Genomic DNA, 16105 nt, shown 5'->3' with positions numbered 1-16105 from the left:
GTTTTTCATTTTCTTTTTTCTTTTTTAGCTTTCGTTTTATAAATTTTTGCATTTTGTTAAAAATACCACGCAAATTTCGTGAATTTTATATTTTGTAATATTTATTCATGCTCGCATTTCCATTAATAATACACAATTTTTACAGCACGAGAATAGCCAAAGAACAAATTTGACGCTTATGGATATCACATTAAAACAAAAACTAAATCAAATTGTTTATATAATTAACAAAAAGTTGTTTTATAATTTGGAAAAAGTTGTGTCTTATATTGTTGTATAAATATATTGTAAATCGTTTTTACATTGAGTCTTTTTTTTTTTTTTGTAAAATTTTTTGTTTTTTTTGCGGCCAGTTAATTGAAAATTTCCACAAAACTACGAAATTTGCTGCCCTGACGATTTGTTATTTGTTTTGTTTGCTGTGTTAATAAGTATATTTACTAAAATAGGCTTTGTTTGTTGTTAATTGTTTAGCTCCATTTTTACTTAACACTGTACAGATACTCGTAATGTAAACTAATTGTATTTATAATTATTTATTTATGTAGTTGATTAGTAAATATGCCAATGTGAAGTTTAATGATGCGTTTTTTATGGTTCAATATGTTCTTATTGCTGTTTCTGTTTTTGCTGATTTGCTGAGTTGCTTCTCAAACAGACGGAATTTTGAACACGCAACCGCAAATGGTTTCGCTTTCATTTTTACAATCCATTTGAATGCATAATTAATTATACATATATCCAACTAGAATGCGTGTGAGTGGGATTTAAATAATGATTAAGTTACAGACAGTTCCAGGAAAAATCATGTTGACTTCTTTATATGACTTGTGTGGTCTAACTATTTACTACTGTTAGTTGGTTGGTTGTTGCTGCTGTTGCTTTTGCTGTGGTTGGTTGCCATTGTCTCCTTGTGTGTTATGTTAAGTTTATAGTTAGCGTACATTAATATATTTATTTATAATTTGCGAATTTTCGTTTCTTGCTGCAGCTTGTGGTACGTGTTTAATGCTAGGATCTGCGCATCATGTTGCGTACCTGTGGAACAGATCGACATTAAGGGCTGCTCGATAAATGTATCTACGATCTCGCTTACCGCTTTGTCCAAAGACGCGCAATTCGATCGTGCTCCTCTCGATTCTGCAAATATTGCGTGGCAATGCTGCCAACCAGAGGATCAGCTAAAAGCAAAGAGATGACACGTTATTTACCATTAAAATGGATTAGGCATTAACAATGTACTCACCAGGATTACAATCTGTGAGCAGGGAACAAATTGAGAGTAAGACTTTTGATATGGTCAGCGCCGGCGACCAATTGTCCTTGAGGATGTCCAGACAAATGACGCCCTGGCTATTGATATTGCAGTGATAGATCCGAGTTCTAAATGTGACTTTGGGCGGCTTAAACGGATACTCGGGCGAGAAATGTATGTCCAGGAAGAATACGCCGCCCTCATAGACGGATCCAGGTGGTCCCAATATGGTCGAGACCCATTCATACAGATTATCACCCTTGGGACCGGCACTGCAATTGGGCGGCGGATCCAGTGTGATTTCAGCCAGTTCCTTCTGTATGCGCTTGGCCGACGTGCCCAGTGCTTTAGATATTCGTGGCGTTGACTTCGTATCCTTTCGTGGCTCATCGCTGGTGGCGGTTGCCGTTGAATTGTTGCTGCCCGAAGCAGCATTGGCGCCAGCACTACCGCCATTCGTATTGGCGGCGCCACGCCCGCGTGCGGGTGTGCTTGCGGCTGTGGTCTGGTTGTTGGAGGCAGTGCTGCTAGAGGAGCCGGAGCTCGATGTGGCCGCAACGCTGGAGCTGGTGGTACTGCTACCGGCACCAGACGCTGCTGCTGGAGTTGAGGACATGATGTTGCTTACAGTCTTTTTGTATGGTGTCTCTTAGCTTTAAGGAGGGCTGCAATGGGAAATCAAAATCGATCAAATATGCCCGCTTTAATGCTGATTCAATAGAAACATATTTGTCATCAAACAAAGGAAGCACTCTGAACAAAACATAGATTAAGAATCAAACTCCAAGTTATCAGACATTCATAATCTGGCGTTGCCACCCGATAAAAAGCGAAATTTCGTAGCAAATAAGAAAAGAAAAAAATCAATTCAATTGAATGGAAATGCCGTGACGACATAAAACATTTGAGACAACAATTAAACACAGAACTGAACTAGATTATTTGCCATTGAACTAGATGCCACAGCACTGGTGCATCTGCGACAGGTCCTTGACCCGTTTCGCTGTGTGGCGACAATACGCAAACAAACTGAACAAAATTGAGAACCCGAAAGCCTCATGCCACAATCTATTCATTTTAAGCCCCATCGGATTAAATTTAATCACCGGAGCGCGGTGCCCGTGCAGAGAGAGGCGCAGAGACGAGCGGCCATTTTGGCAAGCGTTGCCGCCGCTGCTGCTACTGCTGCACGCAGAGGGGCAGAAGCGGTGACGGTAACAGCAGCAGCGTTTGGAGTTTGATATTGGCCATGACAAAGGCCGTGCTGTAAGCGCCTAGTTGTTGTGTTTAATTTTAGCGTTTGCTGAGAAACATGCAGAGGTTGTTTGCTTGCACGCGGATGCAGTTAAAAAAAATCAATCATCTCATGCAGACATTTGCAAAACGCGTTCGGTACAATGTCGCTGTCGCCTCGCTATCATTCGCATGATTGCACAATTTGAACCATTAGCACTATGTTGAACTTGGACAAAGAACTGCACGGGGTTAATTGTACGATACGCACCTTTTGCAATTAAAATTTGATTATTCTTACGTCGCGAAAACACTGCAAAATTGTTCTGCTCCCTGTAGTCGCGCTCACTCTCTCGCCTCTCTTTCTTGTTCGCTGTCTCACACTTGGCCGCGTTGTTTTTGCTGTGCTGTTCTTTGTTTGGCAAGCGTTGCCTCACGCGTCGCACTTCACACTTAAATTGTCCGGTTCGTTTGCTCTTTTTAAATTGTAAATTCATTAAATTTGCTACAATTGTTAGGCTGGTAGTTGTCGAACAGTTAGGCAGACAAGCGGTCGACCGCTCTTGATATTTCTTTTGTTGTTAATTTTATATCGATGCAGCGTTGTTATCGATAGCTGCTAAGAGCGTGTACAATATATCGCCGGCAGTTAAGCTATTGCAATAATATTAGTCGATAGCTGTTATGACAAAAAAAGTGTAATTTTATTTAAACTTAGCGCCGTCTAGCAGTTACTATATATAATTTGTATATGTCCAAATTTTACTTTGTTTCCATATTCTCAACAGTGGCTTTGCTCGATTTAAACACACGCACTGTGTTATCCGCACCACCAGAAACAATATATTTGGGATTCGACCAGTCAATGTCCAGAACCTTTTCGCCATGCCCAAGCAAATCGTAGAGCGGTGCCTTGGGACTTCTGCAATCCCACAGTTTGTTCTGGTTATCATATGCACCCGATACAAATAGAAACTCCTCCGTAATGGACCACATCACAGTCTGCACCCAAGCATTGTGGCCCAGGTAAGTGCTGCGTACCACAGAACCCTCTGAAAAAGGAGAAAAGATTCATTAATTCAGTTTTTAAAAATTCGGACGTAATTTGAGTATGACATACGGTTTGTCCGCGCATCATATAGACGCAGATTTTTATCCGCCGATGCGGTAACAATTAAGTTATTCAATTTTGAGTAACTGGCATCGAAGATAGATTTGTTGGTCGATATTTCTGTCTTTATACCTTCCAGGTTCAGATCCCAGACTTTGAGCGTGTGATCCCAACTGCCAGTTAGCAATGTATTGTTGTCCATCCACTGCACTGCTGAAATGCTTTCTCGATGACCCTGCAGTGTCATTCGCGGCGTCTATGAATACAAAATTATAATGATATGCAGTTTATGTATTAATGTTAGTTTGAATCCGACATACTCTAACGCCGCTCTCTTTGGCACGCTTGGCAGTGCTCTCGCCAACATCTTCTAGTTCAGCTGACCATATCTTAAGCATCGTATCCCAGGAACCAGTGGCAAAGCGCTGTGCATCTGGACTAACACAGACACTATCGACGCCGCGCTCGTGACCCTTACACACGGATACACATTCTACGGCGTTCGAGGCGATATTCCATTGCCACATCATGGCTGTCTGATCCTGTGAGGTGGACACAAACCGGCCGTTTTCGTCGTCGAGTGATATCCAATCCACAGCCTTGATGGGCGCCGTGTGTCCGGGAATGGTGAGCTTATGCTTGCCCTTGTAGGTCCAGATGTTTAAGGTGTTGTCGTAGCAGCCAGTGAGTATCCATTTCCCGGATGCTTTCACAGTTGACACCCAATCGTCGTGCAGTAGACAATCCTGCGGCTCTGGGGCTGGAAATCGCTCCACATATTCAATTTCAATGGAATCCTCAAAACTGATTGCCTTCTCGCGCAGATGATCACACAGTCGACCGCGCAGATACTCATCGAACACAAGAAAGTCAAAATCTACGCTTTCAGCTCCTTTACTCTGCAGTAAGGCATTCAGAAATATATTGAGTTCCGTGGTTGAAACGCTGCCTTCGATCGCATATGGGACGTCGGGAACAGCATATCTGAAATAGTAGTTGTTAATAGTAAGATTAAGCTATTATGGTTGAAATACTCACTGTTCTTGTTTGGTTTTCAGGTGTACCTGCACCTGCCCCTCGCCGTTTTCTACTTCCATCTTCCCGCACACGTGCGTTTCAATGCGGTGTTTTTGTTTCGGTTGTGGGACTTGCGGCCAGCAGCTGAACTGTTCAGATGTGTTGCTCAGAGCACTCTTTCGGCCCTATACAAGACAGCGGTGATTTTTAAAATAATTATCGTTTATTTTAATTAATAAACAATTATTTATAAAACAAATCGCTAAATAATTGTGGTGTGCACAAAGATATTAGTGATGTGAATATGCTCGATATATCGATACTTTAGCTTAGGCAGTGCAATTGCAATGAAACTACCGGCTAAGCTGTGATTACAAAATACACTGACTAAAGAGTATTAATACTAAATATAATTATATTATTTGAATTTTTAAGTATGATACGAAACGAAAACCATAGGATCTACAATGCTAAGGTATCGCTACCACAGCGCAACAAATGGTGGCGAGCTGCCAACTTGGGCCAATCAATATACTTCTTATCACTTTATTAACATGTTATCGGGTATTTAAAAAATTACCGCCAAAATCAACCGTTTGCAGACAACATATATATTTGACAAATTACCTATTAAATGCAGATGTCGTTACCATCTCTTACTTAATCATGTATATCTTATGCAATTCAAACGTGCAAAAAATAGTAATATACCCAAAAACTTAATCGTTTATTAATTAATATTGATATGCGATGCGCTATGTTGCCAAAGAAACAAGAAAAAATTAAAAAAAAAAAATAGCTGCAGTTGCTGTTGACGGCTTACGCAAAAATATTAAAAACCATAGCTGGTTAGCAATTAACAATTCGGTGGCTCTTCAAGCCGTGCGCAATTGTTCAACTTCATTAATGCTGCCTCGCTGCGGCCATTAATGAACCAAATAGCAATGCCTACAACAACTTGTCTGCGCATTGGAAGGTTAAGCGCCTCTTGACATTTCTGTTGTGCTTTAACCTTCGCAACAAGAGTGGTCAAATGCTCAATAATAACCATTTTATTATTTGGCTGCTCTAAAAATAATCAACTTTTATGGGTCGCTTGGCAAAAAGTAAATAAACCAAAACCATGGTAATTACTTTAAGCTCTTTCATTTTTTACTTTTCTTGTATTTGACTGATCCAAGAAAAATAAAAAAAAAAATTAAATTAAAAACCAGAAATAAACAAGCGAAATGTTTGCGGGCGCCCAGTGACTTTCCAGCCGCAGCGCCGCTTCCAGTGCGCGGGCTCAGCTTATAAAAAGCGTGCGGCGCCTGCGCAGCCGAATCATTACAACAAAGCTAACGCGCCAGGTAAGACAGCGAATGCTGTTTACAATATAGCGAAACAAAAGCATAAAGCAAAAAGAAACCAAAGAAAAGAAAGGCGTACTGAATAACTTGAATGAAACGCGCATCTCTCCTGCAGTTAATAGCCAAAATGAAATTCTTCGCGCTGTGCTCCGTGCTGTCCGTGCTGCTGCTGGCTGGCAGCGTGCGCTGCTTGCCACAGACCCGTGAGGGCGCCGCCTACTCGAACGAGGCCATCCGACAGGCGCAGCAGACGCTGCTCATACCCAAGGATGCCCAGATCCAGAACGTGCAGGAGGGCATCGAGCTGGGCGCCTACGAGCAGATACCCGGCAACCAGCGCATCAATCTGTTCGACATTCTCGGCGATACGGTGCCATCGGAGGTGATAAACAACCTGCAGACGCAGGTCGATCAAATTGGACGCAATTAATGGCAATCCCATAAATCATGCGATTTGGATATTTGCATTTTGTTAAGTTTACAAACCCGAAAACAAAACTAAAAAATAAAAACTAAAAATCTTATTTAAGTATTACAAATGTGGCTGGCTTTCATTCCCATTAACTTTGACTCTAGCTTGAACGAAAGCGAAAGTCTAGCTCCTACAAACCTGTTGCTCCTCTAATCGAAAGTGCTTTTTTGGGTCTAATAAACGGCACGAAGACGCTGTGGAAGACTTTCTCCAATTGGTATCCCGCGGCGCATACGAAATTAACTAAAAGTTCGCTGTCAGCTCCTCAACCTTATTGCATAAGACTTGCTTTTGTTGTTGTTGTTGTTGTTGTTGTTTAAGTGTATTTTTCATTACAGTTCAATATATTGAATGTTTGTCATTATTGTTGCCTGCGGCGTAAGCCGAAGCGCCGCTCTGCGGTCTCCGTTGCTGCTGCTGCTGCGGCAACTTTTGCCTGTTGCCGTTGTGATGCAACAATCGTTGTTGCCGTCGTCGTCGTTGACTGTTGTCGTGATGTTTGTTGTCTGCGTTTTGTTCATTTAATTTCTTGGTAATTGCCGCCGCATGCACTTGCATATTTAATGAAAAGTCATGTGGAATTTTGTTGATATTGTTGCTGTTGCTGTAGGTGTGTTCAATTGCGCAATTGCTGGTAGGACAAGTGTGCGTACACAAATCTTCTTCAGTTCAAGTTTTGCTTGCATCAATCCGAACAGCTGTGCCTCAGCGCTCTTCTATGCGCTTCTCATGCTCTTAAAAGTGGCTTGACATGCATTGATATGTTGTTGTTGCCATGTCACGTTTCCTTATTTCGCATCGTCTCTCTTTGATACTCATGCTCTTAGCTTACTTTCTTAACTTTTTATCTTCGAACCGATTTGCCATACTTATCCTCTATACTCTACTGCACTTTTACGATTTTCTAAAATGCCTTTCACTCACTTTTACTCTCTCCTACGCGCTTCACAGTGTATGTTTCTCTGCTCTACGTCTCTCCTTCCAATCTTATGCTCTCTTAAGAGCTTCACACGCTTATGCATCAGCCTGGCAATACATATAAATAAGTTGGCGTTGATACTTAAACTATTCCACATCAAACTGAAAAGCGAACGGCGATATTTTATATTCCTCTCACGTTCTCAGCTCAATCCAATCAAGTTAGCATGCATATATTTTTCCACCTATTCGATCAGTTCCAACTCTAGAGTCTTCTGCGTGCGTTTCTCTCACTAGAGAGTGAATTGTAGTGAGTGAGAAAAGTGAAAGACAATTCCTAGGAACGGCCTCTTCATTCCCTTAATCCTTGCTCTTAGCTCTCCTAGACGTTTTTCATTTAGTAAAATGCATCTTCTTGTCATAATTAATTATTTACTCTCCCTTGTGTTCTCTTTCGATTTCTGCACTCTTCTATGCCCTTCTCATACATCCAATTATCACATGTTTTTATTACTATTTATATATTTATATAATCTTTATTATTATTCGTACATATGAAAATGAACTTGAAACTAAATTTACGCTAGTTAAAGTACATTTGTAATATATATTTAATTTTTATATGTTGCTATTTTCCGACAATTTGTGCGATTATATGTTTGCTTAACACAACTTAGCTTAAATAAATTATTTTTTACTTATATATTTTTTTTTTTTTTTACTTTTTAAATGGTATATTTTTGAATTAGCCTAAGTACTAAAAAATGACTGCACTTTGACACTTTTTTATATTTAAATGAATTTTCTGAATATATATTTATTTGTTATATGTTTCTTTAATATATTTAATTATTAACTAAAGTAATTGCTTTAAATTAAAACTTTCAATATTCAGTCTAAACTTAAAAGCTTTTCAAATCGAAGAGGACTATATAATTTGCATTAAAAAAAACATCACTAGAGCATTTGCCTTGCGTTCCATAGTACTTTTTTTTATAGTTTATGCAATAAATTAAATATTAAATAAATTCATAGTAAATAAAACAAGTTAAATAAAGTGTGTAATAATTTTGTATGTGCGTATGTATGGGCGTGGCAATGTTAAATGTGTTCTTAAGTCATAAAAATGTTTTTAAATTTCATTAGTTATTTTTGTATATTTATTTATGAATAAATAAATTCTATACCTAAGCAAATTTCACAAAGTGCAAAGTGCTAAAAATATATTTGTATTTTATGTATTTAAATATTTATTGCATTTGGGGAGCCCAGCTTTATATTTACCGTTAGTTCAATTGATGTAGTCGTTGCTGCTAAATAATGCTTAATTTCTAGTTAAATTTTAAGTTTGATTTGCATTAAGAATTGAATTTGCAGTCGGTGTAAATTAGATTTTCTTTTCTTTCTTTGCTCTTGCTACTTAAACTTAGGACTTTTCGCTCACTTTGCATTTAGACGGCGCACTTAATGATCGATAACTGCCTATCGATATCGATACACAATTCTTACAAGTATTAGGGCTACATATAATTACTAAATTTATGCTTTACGTATGAGAATTACACAAAGATAATAATAATAATAAAAAAAGAAACATTTACTTGAGTAATACTTTAATTACTTGATAATTACAGTGGAATTATCATGGCATTTAGCTAGTTGTTCGCCTTACTCAAGCACTTGTGTTTTCTTTTTCCCTCCTCTACTGAAGTAATTGTCTTCAATTACTGCTCTGCTACGTTTCATATAGTATTTATATACACCAAAATCTTAGTTGTGCTACCTCGACTCACTCCCTCTCAGTATATTCGCTGCAGAAAGAGGCGCTCGAGGTGATGTGCCGCACCCGCTGCTCGCTGCTCGACGAAACTCTTCTCGGCACGCGCTGTCGCCTTGGTCTCGACCACATTGTCCGCCTGCTCGTGGCTCTCGTTCAACTTGAGACTCTCAGCATCGGCTTTGGGATCCGGGGCGCCTTGTGATTGGCCAGCGCCGGAGCCGGAGCCGGAGCCCAGCTCGTCTATGTCCACGGTGGGCAGTCGCTGGGCGCGTGGCGTTGTTGGCTCACGCAGCTCCCCTTGGCCGCTGCCCGTGTCCAGCTCGCCGCTGGTCTCGTTCTCCGTCTGCCTGGCACTGATCTTGGCCAGCTCGTTAACGTTCTGTATGCGGGTCTCGGCGGAGCTATCCTCAGCGCTGTACATCAGCGGCACTTGCAGAATGGTGGCCTTTTCCAAATTGGTTGCTGCGCTCAGCATGCGTTCCGTTGTGGAGCCGAGATAGAACTCGGAGTCGCCGCTGCCGCCGCCACTGCCGGCGCCGCTGCCATTGCCGCTGGCATCCAAGCTGCTCTCCGTGACCAGCTTGGTGCGCTTGTTGTCCAGCTCAAAGGGGCTGACAATGCTGCGCTGCTCATCTTTGGTCTCCGCCTCCACGATCTCCTCCAGCTCGACCAGAGGAAAGTTGACATCGCGCAGACTGAAGTCGTCCTCGGGCAGCGAGGGATATGCGGGATTGGACTCCACCTGCGGCACATCCTCCTCCTCCATGTGATGCACGGGCTGCGCAGTGCTCGAGGCTGGCAGCTCGCTGCTGCTGCTGCTGATGGCCATTAATCCCTCCGTTGTCGACTCCTGCTCGAAGGTTACATTTGAGATAAATGTGGAGCTGTAGTCAGTGGACTGCATGGGCCCCTCTGTGCTCGAGATTGATGTGCGCTCCGTGCTGCTGGGATTGCTGCTGCTGCCGATGCTGCTGGTGCTGCTGCCGGTGGGTCCTTCTGTGGTGGAGATGATATGGTAGATGTTGTCGCTGCCCGCCGTGTCCGGCTCTATCTCCGCTGCATTCTCCACAAGCGCATCTCTGAAGCCACTCTGCAGGAATATGGAGCTCGCCCCGATGGGCACGGCCTCAGCTTTGCTGCCCAACAGCCCAGCCACGCCCTCTGTGGTATACTCCCGCTTGATGTTCACCTTGCTGGGATCGTTCTCGGCCAGCGGCTGCAAGCTGTCGGAATTGTAGGTGACCAGCGGCTTGTTATGCGAGAGCGGCCGTTCAATGTAGCCGACTGAGGCGATGAGCTTTAAGCTCTCGCTGCCGTTGACTGGAAGTGCTTTCGGGTTCGTGTCTTGGCTAGGCGTTGGTGTTGCCGGCGAGTCTGTTGCTGCTGCCGTTGGCATTGCTGCTGCTGTGGTGCTAACCACCGCTGCGGCAGCGGCTGCTGCTGTTGTTGCTTCACTTGCCGGCATATCTGTTGCTGCTGTTGGGCCATCAGCAACAGCTGCTGCTGCAGTGGGTGTTGCTGGTGCTGCTGCTGTTGTTGTTGTTGTTGTTGCTGCGCTTGTTGCTGCTGTCGGTGCCTCGGTATTGGGCACCTTGCGCGTCGGTATTGTCTGTTTGACCTTGTGATTGTCATCAGTTATGCGTATCTCTGTCGGCTTGGTAATCTCCTTGATGGTTATATTCCAATTGAAACCAGCGGGCGGTGCAGCCGGCGCTGGCTTCGCGGTCGACGGTGCCGCGCTGCTCGACTCACTGGACAGCGGCGGATTGTTGTCAAGAACTGCGGAACAGACAAGTCGAAACGGCTGTGAGCAAACGGTCGAGATTAGTTATTATCGGAGTGCTCTACTCACTGGGACAGTTGTCGTACTCCGGACAGCAGCGGCCGGGCACGTATTTGGGCATGCAATCATCGCGCCGGAAACAGGTCACAGGGCTGCACACAATTTCTCCACCTGTAATGAGATGTTACCATAATTATGCGATTGACTATAAATTGCAGTTGCCTTGAGCGAAACTAAGAAACGGGAAGCGGGAAACGGGAAACGGGTTTCCATGGTACAGAAAAAGTTAAGCTTAAGAAAAAGCGAAATCTGCCTGGCAAATTAGCAGCTGAGAAAAGGAAAAGTTATAGAAGTTTGTTTCTGTAAAATATTCAGATATTTGTATACCCTGACGCAATATTCTTGCAGGATTCAAGGATATCTTATAGTCAAGCAATCTCAACTACATGAGCATACAGATGCGAAGCTAAGTTAATTTATAAAGCCATAGTAAGGCTTACAGTTCGAAATTGAAATGAAAATTTGAAAAATTTCCCTTCCTGGTTAAAGCCCAACTCAATGTTCCCTCTTTGATTGTTTTTTTTTTTTCGGCAGTTTCAAATTTCATTTATTTTTTGTTTTTATCGAGAACAATGCATATTTTCGCTGTGGCCTTACCTTTGCAGTAGCACACGGTGCAGGGTGTGTCCGGATCAACCAATTTATAGCCGTTCGCATAAGTCTTGCCGTCCTTTTGGCAATCTGTGTGGGCGAAAGAAATAAAAGGTAAGCCCTAAAATGATGCAGAAGCAGCAGGAGCAGCAGCAGTTTGCATAAATGCAACGAGTGGCAACAACTTACCGCATTTATAATCGGGGCAGCAGTGGCCGGTGCGCTGAATGGCGCGGCAGCTCGTCTGCTTCTCGCAGTGCACCGTCGTCTCCGGCACCCAAATGCCATCCAGCAGGCATTGGCCTGTAAAGCGGGAGAGGAGAAGGAGTTGGAATTGTTTGGATTTTCCTTTTTTTCGAGAACAGATTTTGGTGTTAGCTAAGTCCAGATACTTACCCTGCGGCTGTTGCTGCTCCAGCAGCGATTCGGTGGTGCTGCTGCCACTCGAGCTAATGCTGCTTGGCGTGACCGCGGCCATGACAATTGTAGAGGATGCGCTGCTGAGGCTGCTGCTGAGGCTGTCGGTGGGCACTGCAAGTAGAGGGCAAGAGGAGGCAAATTGTATAATAAGAATCAACAATGGAGGTGGGAGGCGACCAGGCAGCCAACGATGCTTGGCGACTAGGTACATATTTGAATGAATGACATTTTGATAACAGTTTTCTTCTTCTTTTTTTGCCTGTTGTATATTGTTGTTGTTGTTGTTGTTGTTGTTGGGCAAGGTGAAATGCTAACAAAAATGCGGCAAAAGTTAAATGAGTTTAGTTTTAGTTTGCCTCTTTTTGTTTGCTCACAGCCTGAAGGTGGCTAGGGCAGGGGGCGTGGCTGTCCAGGATGTTGTTGCTTTTGTCAGTTGCACTCGATTGTGCCCAACTGGTCCGCCCCTTGCCCTAGCTCCATATCTATAGCCCGCCCCTTATCTAATACGAATTGTTAGGCTGTCAACTGTTGGCCAGCTCTTGAATTTCATTGGCAGAAAAACCCTCAAATTGTTGTCCCTTGTTTTTCCGTTTGTTGTTACATCATCTACGCTGCTCGCCTGTCATTTCGGACCCATGAAAAATGATTAAATATGCGCCTGCATTAATCATACGCACTGTGTGCCGAATAATTTCTATTTCCCAACCAACTCCTTCACAATTTCAGGCACGCTTGTGTCCCCTAAATTGTTGTTTGCCCAGCCAGTCGCCTCATTAGGCAACTGCATATGCTGCTTGTTTTCATTGTTTGGCTGTGGTTTTTCACGCAAAATGGAAAAACAGATATATATATATCCGGGTATATCTGTTTACAACTAGCCAGAAACATATCATATACACAGCGGCCAGTGGGTGTTGTTCATTTTCTTAATAAATTGTAACAATAGACAACAACTAATTGAGCTATAAAAATATGATTTACTCTGCTCTGGCGTAAGCTAAAAAGGTTTGCCATACTTAAAGTAATTTGTGTTTTTATTTTGATTGGAAATGTCAAGTAAAGCCCATTAATTTTATAATAATATAATATAATAATATATAATAATATTTCATATTTAAACTGTTAAACAAAAGTTGAATTTAAAACAAATTTATTTACCATTTTGTTCGGTAAAAAAAATGTAATGAAAAAAACTAAATAAAAAAAATTTTCTAATAATTTTTTTATTTTTTAAAATGTTTAAAATAATGTTAAAAAATAAAAATAAAATTTTACCTTACATAAAATATAAAAATAATATTAAGTAGAATTTAAATTTAATACCAATTTTATTTTAGTTTAATAAAAATGCTATAAATGTGTTGAATAAAAAAAAATTAAGTTAATTCAATTTAATAACTAGAAAAAAATATATTTAAGCTGATTTTTCTCACTGCATTTATTTTAATTATTAATGAAAAATGAATGTAAATATTAATTCAATAACGCAATTACCTAAAATAAACCTAAAACCAAAGCCTCAGCTTGAATTCAAAATGCATATGAATAAAATGCCTCAACTTTGAATATGAGACCCAGAGCGAACATTTGCAAGCATTATAAAGTATCCATGGTTACACTGTTATATATTGTACATATTTAATGTGACTGGACTCTGTTGAGATTTTGCTGCCTTTTGAGATTCAAAGTCAACATTCAGCAATCTCACATTGTCCAATTTGATGAATTAATGATACTTTGCTTGAGCCTAAATAATAAATTAAATAATTTTTAATGGAATTTGCGCATAGAAGATAAATGATGAAATATATTTTGCAATGCCAAGAGAATCTTATTGTTTTCGCACGAAATTTGTGAAATATTAGAGAGACAACGCTGTTGACAAGTTTGAGCATGAGCATAAGCTAATCCATAGATACAGATGGGTATGAGGGGAATAATGTATATAGAATATTATAGAATTAATCTATAGAATAGCCATTGCAGTCAGTTGTGGAAAAGTCAAAATTCAAGTTTGGTTAATCTAGATATTCCCTCTTGAAGCTAAGGGACTTGAACAAAGACTGATTGATTGATCCATTCCCATCCATATTTTAATATATATATTAAGTCTATAGTTGTCAATTAATTGTCACAAATTCTGCTTGCTTCAATTGCTAATTAGATATTGTATTTATTCGCTTCATATCACTTCCTAGCCCAATATGATTTCCTGTTGGCCGCAAAACGACAACAAGAAGAAGACAACCTTGGCATGCTTGAGCTCCTCCACATGAAAGAGTTCTCAGACGTGATTCACTTTTGATTTTTGATACGTTCTGTGTCACAAAATTCAAATGAAATGAGCTTGAAATTTAGTTGTTGTTGTTTTCAATTGTTGTTGTTGTTGTTGTTGTAGTTGCTTTTTGTCTGTTACTTGGAGCGTTTTGTTATGCAACACGCGAAATTTGAAACGCTGCAATTAGCTAAACAGCTTCCCGTTTTCATTGTAGAACGCAACGTTGATTCCGCGACTTCCCATTGTCTGTCTCTGTGTCTGTTTTTTTTTTTTTTCTATCTTTCTTCTCTTTATTTATGATGACGCGTCACACTTAAGCGCTTTACTGTGACTGTGAGAGTCTTTCTGGATGTCTGTCTGCCCGTCTGCCCGTCTGTCTGGCCAACACGTTTTAAATGAACAAAATTATTATGAGCATTATGTAGAACAGCAGCAGCAGCAGCAGCACCAGTCGCAGCAACAACAACAATAATCATTTGGTTTTTTTTTTTTTTTGCTGTTCACCACAAACTGTAATTTGAGTCGTGCAACAGCTGAGATTACGTATACGCCACCGCAAGATCTTATTTCAGATTTAAGCTGTATGTGGCCGGCGCTTCTTTATGATTCCGTGTAAGTTGTATTTAAGATGTGTCGCCTTTGTCTTTCGAAATTTATTGTTGGCTCGTGGAAATTACATTGGAAATTAGCATTTGATTGTTTTGCCGTTTCGACTGCTTTTTCTTTTTGTTTGTTTTGTTTTGTTTTTTTTTTTTTTCGTATGCAAATCGTGCAATTCATGGTCATATGATTGCGAGTTTGTGTGTGTGTGTGTTTTTTTTTTTTCAGTGTTAATTTGCGGCTAGTGATAAATGATAAGCGTAAATTGGCGCAATTGTTATGAGCCAACAAATGGAAATGGCCTCTGAGCTACGCACACACTAAACCGCACTATTAATAATACTTAGTGAGCGGCGCACCATTGATAAATATGGCAGCAGTTAAAACCAGGCCATAAATGCGCAACTACAACAAATCACCAAACAATTTGAGGCCTGTCCACAATGGTTAAGTCAAGCCGTACTCTCTCTTTCTCTTTCTCGGCCTGTCTCTTTCTCACTTGATGCGCCTACTTCATAAACTGCTCAAGTTTGTCTTGAGTCGGACAGAAGTACGCCGTCGTCTTGGCTGGCAGGCCATTATTAGATTTTCAGCAAGCAACTCGAGCCATCCGGCTACAGTGCCTGCCACCACCTTTCGCTCTGGCTGCTACTTGAACCGCCCGCAGAGTCAGTCAGAAATTTCCTGTTATGACCCTGTCTAGTGGCTGCTCGCCACTTAAGCATTTTGCGGTTAGTTAGATCGAGAAACTGTTTTGTTTATGAAGTGCAGTCAGACTGCCAGAGTCAAATTATATATATAGACTTATATACTTATTACTTGTAATATATATTATTTGGTTCGTAAATTGTAATTGTGATTGCCGCCGCCTTGGCCACACCGAATGCAACTGTAATACATGAAATTTATGTGCTGTGAAATAAAGTGAGTGAAGACGAACAGACAGTCGAGGAGCAATGAAATAGGGCGAAGCAAGAGATTTTAAAGAGTTCCCTGATTTGATATAAAGAGATAATAATCCTGATAAAATAGGGTTAGTAGAGAAATGAAATTGAATTTGTAAAAAACTGGTATATATATTTTCTTAAATTATTTAAGATTTTTCACTTGTAAAAGGCGTTGTTTTTTTTTATTAATATTATTTAAGAGAAAATTGTCTTTTATTTATGAAAAATTTTAAATATCACTAAGAAAAATATAAACAAATTTATTCACAAATTGAAACTTAAATTTTCAAA

At 40.7% G+C, this 16105-nt stretch overlaps 4 protein-coding genes across 5 annotated transcripts in view; 1 reads left to right on the top strand and 3 right to left on the bottom strand.

The window, feature by feature from the left end:
• Window positions 1–74: 74 nt before the first annotated feature.
• Window positions 75–3062, bottom strand: Ubc2 (ubiquitin conjugating enzyme 2). Its single transcript, XM_030383314.2, has 4 exons — window positions 2760–3062; window positions 1247–1920; window positions 1097–1181; window positions 75–1038 (listed from the first exon to the last, which is right to left on the bottom strand). The coding sequence occupies exons 2-4, from the start codon at window positions 1869–1871 to the stop codon at window positions 1026–1028; spliced, it is 723 nt and encodes a 240-aa protein (XP_030239174.1). The 5' UTR covers window positions 1872–1920; window positions 2760–3062; the 3' UTR covers window positions 75–1025.
• Window positions 3063–3168: 106 nt separating this feature from the next.
• LOC108650004 (ribosome biogenesis protein WDR12 homolog) lies at window positions 3169–4940 on the bottom strand. The gene is made up of 4 exons (XM_030383310.2): window positions 4638–4940; window positions 3920–4583; window positions 3609–3855; window positions 3169–3540 (listed from the first exon to the last, which is right to left on the bottom strand). Exons 1-4 carry the CDS (start codon window positions 4694–4696, stop codon window positions 3251–3253), a joined length of 1260 nt encoding a protein of 419 aa, XP_030239170.1. The 5' UTR covers window positions 4697–4940; the 3' UTR covers window positions 3169–3250.
• An 872-nt stretch (window positions 4941–5812) lies between these two features.
• On the top strand, window positions 5813–6504 carry LOC108649565 (uncharacterized). Its single transcript, XM_018098533.3, has 2 exons — window positions 5813–5965; window positions 6081–6504. Exon 2 carries the CDS (start codon window positions 6093–6095, stop codon window positions 6393–6395), a length of 303 nt encoding a protein of 100 aa, XP_017954022.2. The 5' UTR covers window positions 5813–5965; window positions 6081–6092; the 3' UTR covers window positions 6396–6504.
• Window positions 6505–7857: 1353 nt separating this feature from the next.
• LOC108649889 (uncharacterized) overlaps window positions 7858–16105 on the bottom strand; it is a 42247-nt gene continuing 33999 nt past the window's right edge. For both annotated transcript variants that reach the window (XM_030383306.2, XM_030383307.2), the window contains 5 exons: window positions 11966–12100; window positions 11759–11872; window positions 11576–11659; window positions 10988–11089; window positions 7858–10914 (listed from right to left, as the gene is read on the bottom strand). In XM_030383306.2, the coding sequence (XP_030239166.1) occupies window positions 9155–10914; window positions 10988–11089; window positions 11576–11659; window positions 11759–11872; window positions 11966–12100 (2195 nt within the window). In that variant the 3' untranslated portion in view covers window positions 7858–9154. The remainder of the gene's footprint in view (window positions 10915–10987; window positions 11090–11575; window positions 11660–11758; window positions 11873–11965; window positions 12101–16105) is intronic.

This window comes from Drosophila navojoa, chromosome 3, assembly GCF_054131105.1.
Source record: "Drosophila navojoa isolate 15081-1374.11 chromosome 3, UAZ_NAV_1.0, whole genome shotgun sequence".
Taxonomy (NCBI): Eukaryota; Metazoa; Arthropoda; class Insecta; order Diptera; family Drosophilidae; genus Drosophila; species Drosophila navojoa.
This window is presented reverse-complemented; position numbering and strand designations above follow the sequence as displayed.